The sequence below is a fragment of the Oncorhynchus clarkii genome, chromosome 12 (genome assembly GCF_045791955.1).
Source record: "Oncorhynchus clarkii lewisi isolate Uvic-CL-2024 chromosome 12, UVic_Ocla_1.0, whole genome shotgun sequence".
Lineage (NCBI taxonomy): Eukaryota > Metazoa > Chordata > Actinopteri > Salmoniformes > Salmonidae > Oncorhynchus > Oncorhynchus clarkii.
This window is the reverse complement of record NC_092158.1, coordinates 68551254-68569376: the sequence shown is the minus strand read 5'-3', so window position 1 is coordinate 68569376 and position 18123 is coordinate 68551254. Positions and strand designations below refer to the sequence as shown.

General features: G+C 46.4%; 1 protein-coding gene across 3 annotated transcripts in view; it reads left to right on the top strand.

Moving 5' to 3' along the window:
• LOC139421107 (junction plakoglobin-like) overlaps positions 1-18123 on the top strand; it is a 63487-nt gene extending 45364 nt beyond the window's left edge. For all 3 annotated transcript variants that reach the window (XM_071171652.1, XM_071171653.1, XM_071171654.1), the window contains 12 exons: positions 941-1179; positions 2341-2542; positions 3328-3472; positions 3616-3719; positions 4402-4740; positions 8498-8650; positions 9657-9776; positions 9916-10066; positions 12432-12553; positions 13312-13354; positions 15489-15638; positions 16915-18123. In XM_071171652.1, coding sequence (XP_071027753.1) covers positions 941-1179; positions 2341-2542; positions 3328-3472; positions 3616-3719; positions 4402-4740; positions 8498-8650; positions 9657-9776; positions 9916-10066; positions 12432-12553; positions 13312-13354; positions 15489-15625 — 1755 coding nt within the window. In that variant the 3' untranslated portion in view covers positions 15626-15638; positions 16915-18123. The remainder of the gene's footprint in view (positions 1-940; positions 1180-2340; positions 2543-3327; positions 3473-3615; positions 3720-4401; positions 4741-8497; positions 8651-9656; positions 9777-9915; positions 10067-12431; positions 12554-13311; positions 13355-15488; positions 15639-16914) is intronic.

Genomic DNA, 18123 nt, shown 5'->3' with positions numbered 1-18123 from the left:
ATGTTTTGGATCATTGTCTTGTTGGAAGACAAATCTCCGTCCCAGTCTCAGGTCTTTTGCAGACTCCATCAGGTTTTCTTCCAGAATGGTCCTGTATTTGGCTCCATCCATCTTCCCATACATTTTAACCATCTTCCCTGTCCCTGCTGAAGAAAAGCATGCCCAAACCATGATGCTGCCACCACCATGTTTGACAGTGGGGATGGTATGTTCAGGGTGATGAGCTGTGTTGCTTTTACGCCAAACATAACGTTTTGCATTGTTGCCAAAAAGTTCAATTTTGGTTTCATCTGACCAGAGCACCTTCTTCCACATGTTTGGTGTGTCTGCCAGGTGAAGCCTGAAATGTGGCAAAAGGTCGCAAAGTTCAAGGGGGCCGAATACTTTCGCAAGGCACTGTAACAAATGGAAACAGAAACGGAAACAGCAGCTAGAAAGCCGGTGACGACGATCGCCGAACGCCGCCCAAACAAGGAGAGGCATCAACTTCGGCGGAAGTTGTGACACTCCTAGCTCTCTGTGGCTCTGGCTGTGCTTGTCAAGGTCATGACTGAGCCCATTAGATTGGACACAGATTAGGACTACAAATCCTCTCTAGGTTGATATTGTCATTTAACATAATTTCAGGTGTCCTGAAGTGATTCAGTGTACAACATTGCTTGAGTTGAGGCCTATGTGGTCAGTTCTGATTGCGATTGAAAGTCATGATGGACCCAGTCCTGCTCTGTCTTCTACTCACAATTCAAACTCAAGTCGTGGTCTGTTCCTAAATCTTGTTATCAATGACCATGTTCGATGTACCAATGAATTGCCGAAGTGCAACGTTTTAAAAAAGCCATAATCCTAAAGAAGTGTGCAGACCTAATAATGGGTCCCAACCCGAAGCCACAATTTTGCATGCGCAGAAATGAACAAATATGCAACGTCTCATTCCCCACAGGTGGTGGTCAACAAGGCGGCCATGATCGTGAACCAGCTGACACGGAAAGAGGCGTCTCGCCGGGTGCTGATGCAGTCCCCCCAGATGGTGGCGGCGGTGGTGCGGGCCATGCAGAACACGGGAGACATGGAGACAGCCCGTTGTGCTGCCAGCGTCCTCCACAGCCTGTCCCACCAGAGAGAGGGCCTGCTCGCCATCTTCAAGTCCGGGGGCATCCCCGCCCTGGTCCGCATGCTCAGGTAGGAGAGGAGGGAGGGATTAGTGGGTAGATGGGAGTGGAGAGATGGAGGGAGGGAAGTGTCGACAGATGTTTGGATAGATTGTTGGTAAATGGTTTGATGTGAAGGAGTAGGTATGGATCAGTGGATAGAAGGATCGGTAGATGTTTGAATACTTGTATGGTTAAAGTGGAGAATGGACTGGTTGGGGTGAATAGACATGGATGGATGGATGGATGGATGGATGGATGGATGGATGGATGGATGGAGTGATGTATTTATATTTTTATAGGCATTGTAGGTTGGTGGTTTGATGGGGAGTGAATTAGTGAACGAAAGAGAGAGAAAAAGCAAGAGGGTGAAAGAGAGAAAAATAGATACGGTAGAATTCAGAATTGTAAGGTAGAATTCAGTGTTAGAAATAAAGGGATTTAGGCACACACTGTTCTGGCCTGTCTCTGCATCTGCAGTTGTGTACGTGCTGTGTGTGCTCATTTGTGTGTGCGTGTGTGTGAGTGGTGTGTGTGTGTGCAAGCATGGGCGTGTGTAAGTGTGTGTGTGTGCGTGCGTGCATACATGCTTATGTGTGTGTATCCAATCCACCATGTCCACTACTGCCTGAAGGCTAAGATATTAGCATATCACATTATTACCCATCAGAAATGAGGTGTCATCCTGTGCTCATTAACTTGGCCAAACTGGTTTGCACATCATTTCAACCTGACCACCAGGCTCATTTTAACCTCACGATAAGTGGTGACCATTTTACATTTCTCAGGCAGAGCGTCCCTTTATCTCTGTTCACACAGTATAAACCCTGTATAACAGTCTAGGGGGCATCAGACAGAAACTAAATTAAGACATTTAATTAATTCAGAAACAAAATTCACATAAATACAAATGGAAAAACCTCCCTGTACAAGACTGTCAAATAGGGACTTAGATGCAGATTCATGAAAGAGAAATGTGTTTTTTTTAATGATACAAAGAGCAGCAAGGGCAAATTTTAAAAAACAAATTAAAGCAAATGAAATTCAGAGGGAACTAATTGGGAAAAGAAAGGTCATGCTAATTTCTCTCATACCTCCCTCTCTTCATCTGGTCTCTGCCTCTCTATTTCCCTTCCTCTCCCCTCTCTCCCTGCTTCCCTCCCCTCCCCCCTCCCCTTTCCTCTTCCCTCAGTTCTCCCATGGAGTCAGTGCTGTTCTATGCCATCACCACCCTCCACAACCTGCTACTGCACCAGGAGGGAGCCAAGATGGCGGTGCGCCTGGCTGACGGCCTGCAGAGGATGGTGCCCCTGCTGAAAAAGAGCAACCCCAAGTTCCTGGCCATCACCACTGACTGCCTGCAGCTGCTCTCCTATGGAAACCAGGAGAGCAAGGTGCGTGGTGGGAGGTGGGGGGGGGGCGTCTTTGGCGTGTATGCATGGGGATCATCATATTTGGCATAGTGGTATTGGCACGGTGTGTGTGTGTGTGTGTGTGTGTGTGTGTGTGTGTGTGTGTGTGTGTGTGTTTTGGCGTGTATGCATGTGGATAATGCTTGAGACATCATATTTGGCATAGTGGTAACGGTCTACCTGCATCTCTTCACTGCAGTCGGGGGGGAGTGTGTATATGTGTGTGTGTGTGTGTGTGTGTGTGTGTGTGTGTGTGTGTACTTGCAGGTCAGGATTATGCGTGATCCCTTTTAGTGCCACCTGCAGCTGCACTGCAGGGGAGCAAGGGTGTGTGTGTGTGTGTGTGTGTGTGTGTGTGTGTGTGTGTGTGTGTGTGTGTGTGTGTGTGTGTGTGTGTGTGTGTGTGTGTGTGTGTGTGTGTGTGTGTGTGTGTGTGTGTGTGCATGAACACAGACACGTACACTGTACATGGCCTTACCACTGGCTACCTTCAGCTGCATTGCTACAGAGTTTGGACATTACATTACATTGCATTATGAATTGTCTCAAATATGATTGTTAGAATAATAGTGTCTTTAATACCCTCTATTACATCAGTAATATGCTGAATATTAAGTGAATATAATTCAATCAAATACACATACTGCTATTATTATTCAAACAATCATATTTGAGACAATTCATAATGCAATGTAATGCAATGTCCAAACTCTGTAATGATATTTCATTGTATTTGACAGTGTTTTTTTCATTGTTATTCCTCTCAGCTTATCATCCTAGCCAACGGGGGCCCTGAGGGGCTGGTCTTCATCATGAGGAACTATAATTATGAGAAACTGCTGTGGACCACCAGCCGTGTGCTCAAAGTTCTCTCTGTGTGCCCTAGCAACAAGCCCGCCATAGTGGAAGCTGGTGAGTGTGTGTGTGTGTTTTTGGGGTGGGTGGGTGTGTGTGTTATGTGTGTGTCTGTACGTATGTGTGTGTCTGTGTGTGTGTGTGTTGTCTCATCCTATCCATCAAGGAGTCATCTTTAACCTCCTCTTTCATCCTTCCAGGGGGCATGCAGGCCCTGGGACAGCACCTGACTGGCTCCAGCCAGCGCCTCACACAGAACTGCCTCTGGACCCTAAGGAACCTGTCTGATGCTGCCACTAAACAGGTCAGGAAACCACAGAGTCCATTTTGAATCACCATAGACCGTACCATAGACTAATACAGAGAGTCTATAAAGACCAATGACTGTATATACAGTATGAATGAACAAAGTCATCGATCACATGACACCCTTTATTCCTATGTGAAGACTCCATATTGCATTGAAGCCAAATTAAGTTGGTTAAGATGGCGTCTTACGGGGGGGACATACCATGCACAGTTTGAGCTCCTCCAGAAAGTGACATTGCAGGCAAGCTCAGTGCTGCCCCATTTCATTGAGTAACTCCAGTTGAAAGCCGACCAGGGTACTGCTGGCTGCCATTCACAACTAAACCATCCTTATCTTCTGTGTGCGATTTTAAGATAATTGGTACAAGGACATACATCTGGTATATTAGAAAGGCAGCTATTGGTGCCATGATTGTCTTCAAAAATGTGAAGATTGACCATGTGGAGGGTCATTTTTTCATTCACAATAATGGGAGATCCTGTTTTCTGCTGACAATCCCGTGGTCGGCCTTGAAATTCTTTGGTTTCAAAGAGGCAGTCGTTCTCCCCTGATGAAGAGTTCTATCGAGTTCTACAGAGACAGTAACATAGTTGGAGTTCTACAGTAAAACATATAATGAACAAACAAAGGACAGACAAATGAAGAATTCTCGACCCGCCTCTCTCTCTGTCTGTAGGAGGGTCTGGACGGCCTGCTGCAGGTGTTAGTGGGACAGCTGGGTTCGGACGACGTCAACATGCTGACGTGCGCCACGGGGATCCTGTCCAACCTCACCTGCAACAACTCCCGCAACAAGACCCTGGTCACGCAGTGCGGCGGCGTCGAGGCGCTCATCCACGCCGTGCTGCGGGCAGGAGAAAAGGAGGATGTGGCTGAGCCCGCCGTCTGCGCCCTGCGCCACCTGACGTCACGCCACCAGGACGCTGAGCTGGCCCAGAATGCTGTGCGGCTGCATTATGGTATTCCTGCCATTGTCAAGCTGCTGGGGCAGCCCCACTACTGGCCTGTGGTGAAGGTGAGGGGGGAGATAGTTGGTTGGGGAGGGGATGGGAGTGGGGAAGAGGTGAGAAAAAGGTATACTGTGCTTGTTTTGTCTGTCTCGTTGTTTTGTCTGTCTCGTTGTTTTGTCTGTCTCATTGTTTTGTCTGTCTCGTTGTTTTGTCTGTGTCGTTGTTTTGTCTGTCTCGTTGTTTTGTCTGTCTCGTTGATTTGTCTGTCTCGTTGATTTGTCTGTCTCGTTGATTTGTCTGTCTCGTTGTTTTGTCTGTCTCGTTGTTTTGTCTGTCTCATTGATTTGTCTGTCTCGTTGTTTTGTCTGTCTCGTTGTTTTGTCTGTCTCATTGATTTGTCTGTCTCGTTGATTTGTCTGTCTCGTTGATTTGTCTGTCTCGTTGTTTTGTCTGTCTCGTTGTTTTGTCTGGCTGGTAGCTCCATTACTGAACTTTGGTTAAGTTGAAGGTGAGGGGTGAAAGATCAGAGAGTGAAGTTTGCAGGCTGGTTGTGGTTGTTTTGACTGACCAGTTGATCTTTTGTTTATTGTTTTGTCTGGCTTGAGTGTTCGGTTGTTTTCTTTGGCTTTCTGTTTTGTCTTTGTGATTGTTTTGTTTACCTAAATAACCGGTTGTGGTACATCCATTTTATTTATGTGTCTATATCCAGCAGCTGCAGTCAGATTGTAATGATTTCTCATTTAACGGGTGCTTGAGTGAGGTTAAAATCATTACATACAGCCACCACTCATTGTCCCCTTCTTTGCAATGTGTGATGCACTGTACATATTAATACATGTTTTATTTTTTTGACTTGAATTGGAAACAACATGGCTGTACTATATAGGGCTCTATTTCATTTGCATTGCGGAAGTTCAGGTTTACAGCGTTATTGAATGTTCCCGCTTTAGTGGAGACTTTATTCATAGTAAACACTTCATATGTCGGTCCAATCGGAAATGACCTTCACATTTCTATTGAGCCCTTCATTTAGTTGGAACTGTTGTTTGACGATTGTAGTACTTTAATAAAGGAGGACTTTTAAATGAAAGCAGGTCAGAGGGGATGTTTTGGAGAAAGTGGGACCTGCATATGGGAAGACGTTGTCCACTGTGCGAGATGTAGTGCAGGCAGGGTACTGGGCTGTACCCTGTGGCAGGGCACAGGACGTGCTTCCCATAATCCCGCTGGGTTGCTCTGGAGACCATTCGGGCGGCCTCAGACAACACCCGCTGGCTCCCACTGTCCCCTCTCGAGCTTTTTGTTTTTGTTTTGGAGAAAACGAGGGAGGGAGGGAGTGAGAGAGAGAACATACACAAAGATGAAGTCAAATAGAAATGGCTAATTTGGGTGAGGGAGAGAGAGAAGGGGCTGCTCACAGGCAGTAAGTGTAGCATGCTTCACACAACAACGTCACGGTGAAACAATGATAACATCGTCTGGGATTTGCAAGGCCTTCGATGTCATTCTTTGTCAATGAAAACAAGATTGGTTGGATTTTTCTCTGAATCCAGTGGCTACCTTGTAAATTCATATCAATGTGTTATTGTTGTCTGTTTCATCAGGGAATAGTGCACACCCATCTTTGACAGCATGTGGATTTAAGGATAGCAAGAGAGTTAAATGCTCAACTTGCCAGAATAACCACTCTCACAACGAAATAAATCAAGCTAAAATGTCAGCCTAGTATGAGGGTAAACCAACGTCTAACATTATTAGCTATGCTGTTGATATAGAGTAGTTGTAGTAAAATGATAGTAGGCATAATAGTAATATCAATAGTAATACAGTATAGCAATAGTTGGATACTAGTAATATCAGTGGTACGTTATCATTGTTTTAATGCCATCTTTACTTTATGAGTGGTAGTTTTCCTCTCTTGTGATCTCGACAGTCAACTAGTATGATAAGGAAGGTTACGTTCCCTTCCCCCTCCAACCCCGCGCTGCAGTCTCTGATCTCCTCTGATTCGCTCCCAGCAAGCAGCATCCGTGAAGCACGCTTGAGTTCATGCCAATCGGATCAGAACACTTCAATGGTCGAGGGTATGTGTGTGTCCTGCTGTCCTGCTCTGTCGTTCCCATGGGCACTGGTCCACAAGAATGGCCCTTTATTTTTACCCCGATGTGCACTAGCCTCTCTGTGTGTCGTGTTTGTGTCCCAATAGTCCATCTGCGTTCTTTCCTTGTGTCCTTTCCCTCAATTCTGATCTGAAAGTATTTGATGAGGGAGTGAAGGCAGTGTGGTAGGCACCTCTCTAGTGTTTTCACCTGCCATTGGTCTTAAAGGACAGAGGAAAGTCATCCATTTAAGAGTATTTGTACCCGCTTTGTGTGTGCGTGTAGGCCTATGCATGTGCACTTGGCAAGTGGCCATGTGTGACTTCACGACTCCAGTGACACATGTCCCCCATCTGTAGCAGCAGGTAAACATTGACATCTCTCATCCTTTACTTCAACTGACAGAAAGGTGTTTGGGTTTTCTAAGGCCTATTGGCAGCCAGCTATCCATGTATTTGCAGCCAGCTACCCATGTATTGGCAGCCAGCTACCCATGTATTGGCAGCCAGCTACCCATGTATTGGCAGCCAGCTACCCATGTATTGGAAGCTTGTTGCTGATTACTTGAACATGTATACAATACTTCCCATTTAGGGGCTATTAGGCTTTCTGAGTTCATTATCTCTGATTGACTTGTATTTAGTTACCACACACACACACACACACACACACACACACACACACACACACACACACACACACACACTGCTCTCTCCCTCACACACACACACCTCCTCTGTCTCTGCGTCCTTCTGCTCTACGTCAGCCAAAAGGGTTGTCTGCACCATGCTGTGCCTAATCACTCATTTACACCTTCTGAATTTAAACCTCATACTGTATGTGTGTGTGTGCGCGCGTGTGTGTGTGCGTGTTCTTGTCTATCCAAACTCAAATGAATGAGCAGAGAGAGCCGTATAAATATGTATGCTGGAATGTGCACGTGTTTATGTTCATCTGTGACTGCGTACACATACATGTTCTGTGCACAAGCAGGATCTAATCTTTCATTTACAGGTTGAATTAGCCAATCGTTCCGCCCTCTCCCTTTCTCTCTCTCTGCACGGTGTGGAGGCAGACGCAACGGGCCATGCCTGCATTTTCCTCCTGATCTGCACTCCTCGCTGACAGACAGCAGGGGATTTGTGTGTGTGTGTGTGTGTGTGTGTGTGTGTGCGTGTGTGTGTGTGCATTGGCGTGTGTGGAGGATTAGGCAACCAGACCTCCATCACAGAACACGCCAGTGGAGGATTCTCAATCCAGCCGGAGCTCTTTTAATAAAGGGGATGTTGTTATTTAATGATGTGAAATGAATGAGGTTTTTAAAAGGGGACTATATAAGATGTTATTGGCCCCTGTTGGGGCTAGGGGTCTGGGTATGGGAAATGGGAGGAAACAGGGCAGGGTTATGGTAAGCCAGACCATCATTTCAGGAGATGGCATCTCACGTTCTGTTAAATGTGATTGCAGTTACATTGCTGCAGCATCACTTGCACCGTCGCACATATAGGTGTATATCTTAGGGTACGTATGCGTTCTTTCACATGAGCTCCACACTGCCGTGCCAAGTCCTTAATAGATGTGTACTGTATGCTTTCATACATGCACTCTCATAATCATGCAGTATATCATGTATTTGTGGACAAGGTGTTGTAGCAGTAACAGAGATAATATTGGTGCCTTTTCCATACAGCTACGTTCAACCCGCCCCCTCTCTTTCCCATAGGCCACGGTTGGTCTGATCCGTAACCTGGCGCTGTGCCCAGTCAATCAGGCCCCACTGAGGGATGCTGGAGCCATCCCCCGATTGGTCAACCTGCTGCTGAAGGCTCACCAGGACACCCAGAGACACGCCTCCAGTTCTCAGCAGACGTACCAGGTCAGCCACGACACCATTCAGCACATAAGACTCACTGTCACAGGAATGACACTGTCATAATCCACAATGATAGAAGTTATGTCACCTTCACCACAAATATGCAAGTCACTCACAGTTACAGCACATACACAGAGTGAGTTGCCGCCATTGCAACCCACATACCACGGATGAATCCACTCCATTACTTGCTAGCCATATCACACAATCACCTCAGCCAAATGCAGAATTCAAATATGCTGAAGCCCCCCAAGGCAACATTCTTTCAACACTCTGCACATCAAATCACAAACATCCCAAGGCTGCATTCTCTGTGTTTGAAACAGTTCCTCACACTGTAGAAATAGTAGGTTGTATTTCAGACTCGGTAAAGGGGTGCAATGCGTCACACAGGGGTCCCAGCAGGATTGTCCATGTGGTCACCGCCATGCCCCAGCTCCAGCACACGCCCCCATCCCAGAACTCTCCAACCCAGTGTTGGCCAGCGGCCTATGGGGAGACTCAGTGACAGAGATCCATTTCAGTCCACTGGCCCACTTTGAACTCTGAGCTGCACAACAAAATGCACACGTATAGACAGAGAGCTGTGGTTTGAGGGAAAATAAGAAGAGTGGGCTAAGTTTGTGAGAGACGACCAGGGAGTTTTTCCACTGATTCGTTGTCTGTAAATAGTTTACTTAAACTTGAGGCAGGATACGCACACATACACACCCTCTCAATTTTATGCGGTTTTGAAGCCATGGGGAGCTTGGCCAAATGATTTGGGCTACAGTGTTCTCTGTATGATACAGTGCTCTCTTAGTGTCAAAGTTGTATTGTTAAGATTGTCAAATCAGCTTACATGAAGTAGATCAGACACACACACACACACACACACACACACACACACACACACACGCGCAGTGTTAAATGATGAAAACAAACCCATATATCAACTTATCGTCACAGAGGATTTCACAAAGTCACACACATACACAGTTCCTAACTCTCTTCCCCACTCTCCACTCAGGATGGTGTTCGTATGGAGGAGATAGTGGAGGGCTGTACAGGAGCCCTGCACATCCTGGCTAGAGACCCCGTCAACAGGGGAGAGATCGCCAGCATGCAGACCATCCCACTCTTTGTACAGGTCTAATACATGAATGTCTAATACATCTAACACACTAACACAACTCTGTTGGTGTTGTATGCACTTGTTTGAGAGAGAGGAAGTGGAAACATTTGTGAAAATAAGTGAGTGTGTGTATTTTCTCTCCATCCGTCCGTAGCTGTTGTACTCGTATGTGGAGAACGTGAAGCGTGTGTCTGCGGGGGTGCTGTGTGAGCTGGCCCTGGACAAGCAGTCTGCGGAGATGATTGACGCAGAGGGAGCCTCCGCCCCGCTCATGGAGCTGCTGCACTCCAACAACGAGGGCATCGGTCAGTCTCTTCATAAACAGCAGCTTACGCTTTAGTGGATTTTATACAGCGCTCTTTTTTAAACAAACACTTGGGCTTTCAACAAACATTCATATATCTGTTCTTTAAACAAAGACTTTCAAAACAGTCCCATGTACGGTGCATTCGGAAGGTATTCAGACCCCTTGACTTTTTCCACATTTTGTTACGTTACAGCTTTATTCTGAAATTGATTTTTTTTATTTATTTCCCACATCAATCTACACGCAATACCCCATAATGACAAACTAAAAACAGGTTTTTAGACATTTTTGCAAATGTATTCAAAATAAAAAATGGAAATATGACATTTACATAAGTATTCAGACCCTTTACTCAGTACTTTGATGAAGCACCTTTGGAAGCGATTCTAGCCTTGAGTCTTCTTGGGTATGACGCTACAAGCTTGGCACACTTGTATTTGGGGAGTTTCTCCCATTCCTCTCTGCAGATCCTCTCAAGCTCTGTCAGGTTGGATGGGGAGCGTCACTGCACAGGTATTTTCAGGTCTCTCCAGAGATGTTCGATCAGGTTCAAGTCCGGGCTCTGGCTGAGCACTCAAGGACATTCAGAGACTTGTCCCGAAGTCACTCCTGCATTGTCTTGGCTGTGTGCTTAGGGTTGTCTGAGGTCCTGAGCATTCTGGAGCAGGTTTTCATCAAGGATCTCTCTATATTTTGCTCCGTTCATCTTTGCCTCGATCCTGACTAGTCTCCTAGTCCCTCCTGCTGAAAAACATCCCCACAGCATGATGCTGCCACCACCATGCTTGACGCTTGGCATTCAGGCCAAAGAGTTCAATCTTGGTTTCATCAGACCAGAGAATCTTGTTTCTCATAGTCTGAGAGTCATTATGTGCCTTTTGGAAAACTCTAAGTGGGCTGTAATGTGTATTTTACTGAGGAGTGGCTTTCGTCTGGCCACTCTACCTTAAAGGCCAGATTGGTGGAGTGCTGCAGAGATGGTTGTCCTTCTGGAAGATTCTCCCATCTCCACAGAGAACCTTTAGAGCTCTGTCAGACTGACCATTGGGTTCTTGGTCACCTCCCTGACCAAGGCCCTTCTCCCCCGATTGCTCAGTTTGGCCGGGCTCTAGGAAGTGTCTTGGTGGTTCCAAACTTCTTCCATTTAAGGATGATGGAGGCCACTGTGTTCTTTGGGACCTTAAATGCTGCAGACATTTTTTTGGTACCCTCAGATCTGTGCCTCAACACAATCCTGTCTCGGAGCTCTACAGACAATTCCTTCGACCTCATGGCTTGGTTTTTGCTCTAACATGCACTGTCAACTGTGGGACCTTAAATAGACAGGTGTGTGTCTTTACAAATTATGTCCAATCAATTGAATTTACCACAGGTGGACTCCAATCAAGTTGTAGAAACATCTCAAGGATGATCAATGGAAACAGGATGCACCTGAGCTCAATTTCAAGTCACATAGCAAAGGGTCTGAATACTTATGTAAAATAAGGTATTTCTGTTTTTTTAAGTGTTAATAAATTTGCTAAAATGTCTAAAAAACTTTTTTTGATTTGTCATCATGGGGTATTGTGTGTAGATTGCTGACAATTTAAAAAAATGTAATCCATATTAGAATAAGGCTGTAATGTAATGACATTTGGAAAAAGTCAAGGGTCTGATTATTTTCCAAAGGCACTGCCCATACAAATAGACACACACACACACACGTGCCTCTCCTACACTCTTAGAAAAAAAAGTGCTATCTAGAACCTAAAAGGGTTCTTCAGCTGTCCCCATTGGAGAACCCTTTGTAGAACCATTTTTGGTACTAGGTAGAACCCTTTTGGTTCCAGGTAGAACCGTTTTGGGTTCCATGTAACCAAAAAGGGATCTCCAATGGGGACAGCCGAAGAACCCTTTTGGAAACCTTTTTTTAAGAGAGTGTACACACTAACCTCCACACTTTCCCCCCTTCTCTTTCTCTCTCTCTCTCTCACACACACAAGCATATGCACACAGACCACAACCAAATATGACATCTTTCTCTATCTCTCCCTGGGCTCTCTCCATCTTCTTTTAATAATGTGTGCTGACTAATCAAACATGATATCTCTGCCTCCCATCTCTCTTTCCCCATCTTGCTTTCTCAATGTTGTCCTATGTACACATTAGCATTTTGGGTACTCATCATAACTGTCATAGCATAGAGGCAATGACAAACAACCTCTTGATATCCCTCCCTCCCTCCCTCCCTCCCTCCCTCCCTCCCTCCCTCCCTCCCTCCCTCCCTCCCTCTCCCTCTTTCCATGTCTCCCCACACCCCTCCCTCCCTCCCTCCCTCCCTCCCTCTCCCTCTTTCCATGTCTCCCCACACCTCTCCCTCACAGCCACCTATGCAGCAGCCGTTCTCTTCCGTATCTCGGAGGACAAGAGTTCTGACTACAGGAAGCGTGTGTCCGTGGAGCTCACCCACTCACTGTTCAAACACGACCCTGCAGCCTGGGAGATGGTAAGCCTCTGCCTCTGACGCCGCCTATAGCCTGGGAGCGATCAGTACAAGGATCAGTCAGTAGTGGCTGGCCCTGTTTGAACACCTTTAAGGTTGATCTCAGTTGTCTATAAGGGCTTGACTGGCTTACACCCTTGGATTGCTTTAAACCAATCCAATATTTCTCAGATCAGTCATTGCTTCAGGGGAGAACTGTATCAAAATCCAAATACACACAAGTGGACACGACACAATCGATACCACTCAGTAATCAATCTGTATGTTTACCTTTCCTGCTCGCATTACCATAAGAATGAATCGCCAATAACTAACTCTATCTAGTGTTTGTACATCATTTCAAAACCTGCATGCCTAATGCGCTAAGTATCTCCGAGCCCCACACATCGCCACAGGCTTCCAAAGCTCAATGGATAATTACCGCCATCGAGGCTCACCGATTGGATTAGTGGCAGATCTGGCATAGGTTTTAATCAATCACATCGAACTGGTAACCTGCTGACTCATCAGGTTGTCAAGGGGAACAGAGACAGGGAGGCCCAAAGCAGACAGGTCTACTGTTTACGCTACATCCACCATGAGGAAGTATTGAACTCCAAAGGGATAGATTTACTGACTGGGCGTCGTTGGCACCAGATGTAAAGTTAACGTCTGCCTCTGTCGTTTTTTTAGAAGGGCATTATCCGATAAAAGTATAGTATTGAAGTTAGAATGGTACATCTTTACTTTAATATTTTCTCAATCTCTCTCTTTCTCTCCAGGCCCACAATGCTGTACCCATGCAAGCTGCATACTTGGCGGATGGTGAGTGTGGACCAGTCCTATCCTACAGTACAGTACACCAACGTAACACCACTTTTGTATTCTATGCTAGATGATAAACCAGGTGGTTCAAGCCCTGAATGCTGATTGGCTGAAAGCCGTGGTATACCAGACCGTGTGCCATGGGTATAACAAAAAATGACTATTTACTGGTCTAATTGCGTTTGAAAGCAGTTTATAATAGCAGTAAGGCACCTCAGGGGTGTGCGGTATATGGCCAATGCACCACGGCTAAGGGCTGTATCCAGGTACTCCTCGTTGCCTCGTCCGTAAGAACAGTCCTTCACCATGGTATATCAGCCATATACCACACCTCCTCAGGCCTTAATGCTTAAATATACTACTGCAACAAACATCTTACATTACACTACTGCGTTTCACCAAAAAATGTCAAGAGAGAGATAGATCGACGAACCAGAAGAGAGAGGCAGAGAGGATTTGACACACACGGATTGAAATGGATTGACACCCACACACACACCAGAGTCAGACCTCATTTAGGTTAAGTGCCACTTGATTGGTTTCCTGTCAGTGGCTGTGACAGTGGACTGTGTGTACCAGAGGGTGATCATTAAATCAACGTGCAAGCATTGTCACAGCAAAGTCTGCCCTTGTCTCACTAGTCACGCACACACACATACTTGTACATGATTGGGGGGAAAAAAATCGCAAATAATTGAGTTTCTCTCTCATGTACACACATACACACACACACACACACACACACACACAATAGTGAGCATCAGCGAAGAGGAGGAAAAGGAGAGGCACGTGTCTATAGAGAGCCGGAGCCAGGTCTCGTCCTTTTCCCCCTCAGCAGTCCTTCAGGCCCTGGGAGTGTGGGGGACCCCTGCTGTTTATATAATGCACTCGGCCCTCTGGCCGTACTCCAGAGATTGTGTGTGGGTGTGTGTGCATTCATGTGCGTTCATGTGTGTGTTTCTCTCTGATGTGTCTGTTCCCGCCATGTCCTGGAGAGGGGGGAGGGTGTCAGGGGGCGTGGTAATGGGGGGAGGAGGGGTACACTGTAGGATGTCAGCAGGGATGTCATTAAATTCACAGAGGTACCTGTCTATTTCCCCTCTGGTCACAATTTCCATGTCATTTACATTTCCATTAACTGGCCATCTATCGTCGTCAAGCGATCTCCCGCACTCTATCCCGCTCTCTCTCTCACTCACACACACACACACGCTGCTGAGTTGACACCCACACTCTCTTTTCCACTGCACGGCTAATGCTCCTTCCTGTGATTGCGTAACACTTCTGTATAGAAAACACTGGCACTCTCTCTGTCTCTCTCTGGTGAATTTATATTTTGTTTTTCCCCCCTAGCTCTGTCGGTCACTACTGTCTCTTTGCAGTCATACAGCGTCTTTCTCTTGCTAATCTTAGGTCTCGGTCATATGTCCTAGTTGTGAATCTCCACTCTGTCTTCCTCTCCTCTGGTCCATCCCTCTCTCTGCATACAGTAAATCCTCCTCATTTCAATATCTTTAATTATAATTCTGAACTCTATCCCTCATATATCCCCCTGTGTGTGTGTGTGTGTGTGTGTGTGTGTGTGTGTGTGTGTGTGTGTGTGTGTGTGTGTGTGTGTGTGTGTGTGTGTGTGTGTGTGTGTGTGTGTGTGTGTGTGTGTGTGTGTGTGTGTGTGTGTGCGTGTGTGTGTGCGTGCGTGCGTGTGTGTGCCTGCGTGTGGTACACTAGTCACCATCCTTCCAGAGCACTGTGTGTCCTTTCGATGCTGACGCTTAATCCATAGCGCAGTGCTCACATTATTAAACAGGGTATGAAATAGCATTAATGGAATAGAATAGAGGTGTGAAGGTGAAGAGATGATTATTCCTGTTCTTCTTTCCATCCGTCACAGGAAAACGTCTGCTGATGGGAGCAAAGCTAATTTCTGTCTGCCTGTCTAGTAATTTGGATGCTTGCAAACTGTCTGTCAGTGTCAATACTCCAAATAAGCTTGCCTCTCTGTTTGCCTGGGTATTCTATATTGTTTGCCTGGGTATTCTATATCGTTTGCCTAAGTATTCTATATTGCCTGGGTATTCTCATTTCTCTCTCTTTCCCTCTCTATCCCTCATCTCTCTGTCCCTCCTTCCCTCAGAGCTGGATGGAGGCTACCCCCCCTATGGCTACTCTGACCTGGGCATGGGCGGGATGCCACTGGAAGCAGAGATGCATGAGCAGTACATGCCTGAGATGGCCTACGATCCCCGACAGGCCTACCCAGAGCCCCTCTAACACACAGGGCCAGGTCAGTGATGTAGATGCTACCCAGAACCCCCTTTAACACACGGGGCCTGGTCAGTGATGTAGATGCTACCCAGAACCCCCTTTAACACACGGGGCCAGGTCAGTGATGTAGATGCTACCCACAACCCCCTTTAACACACAGGGCCTGGTCAGTGATGTTGATGCTACCCACAACCCCCTTTAACACACAGGGCCAGGTCAGTGATGGAGATGCTACCCAGAACCCCCTTTAACACACAGGGCCAGGTCAGTGATGTAGATGCTACCCACAACCCCCTTTAACACACAGGGCCTTGTCAGTGATGTAGATGCTACCCAGAGCCCCCTTTAACACACAGGGCCAGGTCAGTGATGTAGATGCTACCCACAACCCCCTTTAACACACAGGGCCTGGTCAGTGATGTTGATGCTACCCACAACCCCCTTTAACACACAGGGCCAGGTCAGTGTTGTAGATGCTACCCAGAGCCCCTTTAACACACAGGGCCAGGTCAGTGATGTAGATGCTACCCAGAGCCCCTTTAACACACAGGGCCAGGTCAGTGATGTAGATGCATACACACACCTACACAGAGCTCCTCTAATGCACAGACTCAGCCCGTACTTTCCCCCAGTACACACATACACACAGACACTCACACGCCCAGAATGGCTGTAAAACACAGCTCTGTAGGGCCTCCCGCGGTGGTTAAGGGCGCTGTACTGCAGCGCAAGCTGCGCCACCAGAGACTCTGGGTTCGCGCCCAGGCTCTGTCGTAACCGGCCGCGACCGGGAGGTCCGTGGGGCGACGCACAATTGGCCTAGCGTCGTACGGGTTAGGGAGGGTTTGGCCGGTAGGGGAATCCTTGTCTCATCGCGCACCAGCGACTCCTGTGGCGTGCGCGCTAACCAATGTTGCCAGGTGCACGGTGTTTCCTCCGACACATTGGTGCGGCTGGCTTCCGTGTTGGAATGGCGCTGTGTTAAGAAGCAGTGCGGCTTGGTTGGTTTGTGTATCGGAGGACGCATGACTTTCAACCTTCGTCTCTCCCGAGCCCGTACGGGAGTTGTAGCGATGAGACAAGATAGTAGTTACTAAACAATTGGATACCACGAAATTGGGGAGAAAAAGGGGTAAAAAAAAAGCACAGCTCTGTAGTTATATAGTACACTAATATAGTATATATATATATATTATATAGTACACTAATGAATAACTCAGCATACCATAATTGCAACATTTTAAGACCACATGAAACATTGGATTATGTCTAAATAACTGCCTCTTCCATTGAAGGCACGAAATGGAAAGGGTGAAATTGGCGTGAACACCATGGAGGGACAGCTGAAAGAGGATTTCACCACAAAGGGAAACTCCTATTTCATGGGGAGACATTGGCCAATCAGGGGCTGTTGTCAGAAAACACAAGAAAAAGAAAAGAAAAAAAACAATAACAAGAATTTAGTGTTCCTCAAAATGAAAAGTTGCTTTGTTACAGTTAATGTGGAGGGAAATTGAACATTAACTTGTAGATGCTGTGTTGGTTTTAGGCGTTTCCTTGCATATTTACATTGCAGATTATTATTATTTTTCTTCATGTGTATAATTTACATGGCGGTATGCAGAGCCACATACAGTAGTCCTCAACAATAACCAGTAACATTGAGTTCAGACAAGAAGTCCTGTTCGCCACGTTATGAGACCAGTGGCTAATTGAAACAGCAGCGGTCCCTGTGCTGCCTATAACTGTCTATCAGTTCAGTCCAGTCTATGATCCAGACTGCTGCTGGGTCTGAGGCTCCGAGACACGCACCCTCTCCCCTGAATGTGTGTACACAGCCACTCTCTCCCAGCCGAGTGGTCTCCCAGGCACACTAAACTACAACTTCAGCTGGTGCGGTTGGTTCACCTCTCTTCCTGTGGACCCGGTCTTGCTCACCAACAGTTATAGACACTCAACCGACACAGTATACACATGCATCGCGGTTTAATACATTGTGCTTCAACATAAAATGTGTGTATGATCCAAAACGTCATGTCTGGCAGGCCCGCACCCTTTTACAGCTACTACAACTGACGTTTCCTCAAAGTATGTACGGTCGTTGTGGAGGAAGTGTTTTTTTTATGTCTTGATTTTTTTTTTTGGGGGGGGGGGTGGTTCTGAGGTAAGAGGCAGGGGAAGAATGCCAAAGAGATTTATTTTGTGACGATGATAATCATATAGCTTTCTGTTTATTTTCTATTTTGATTGGGTGGGGGGTTGTGTGGGGGGAAGCTGTAATCGTGGTCCTGTTTGTAAAGTGTGTGTTCTATAGCGACCCCACTGCACATTCCTACCTTCCAAACGATAGAAAAGGCCAAGGGAAACGAGGGATGATAGAAGGATGATGTTGATAAGCGAGGAGTGTACCGTACGAATGAAGGGGAAATTAACACTATGAATATGCATTTTTACAGAACATTTTTAGTTTGAAACTTTTTTCAAATAAAACAAACTATATTAAC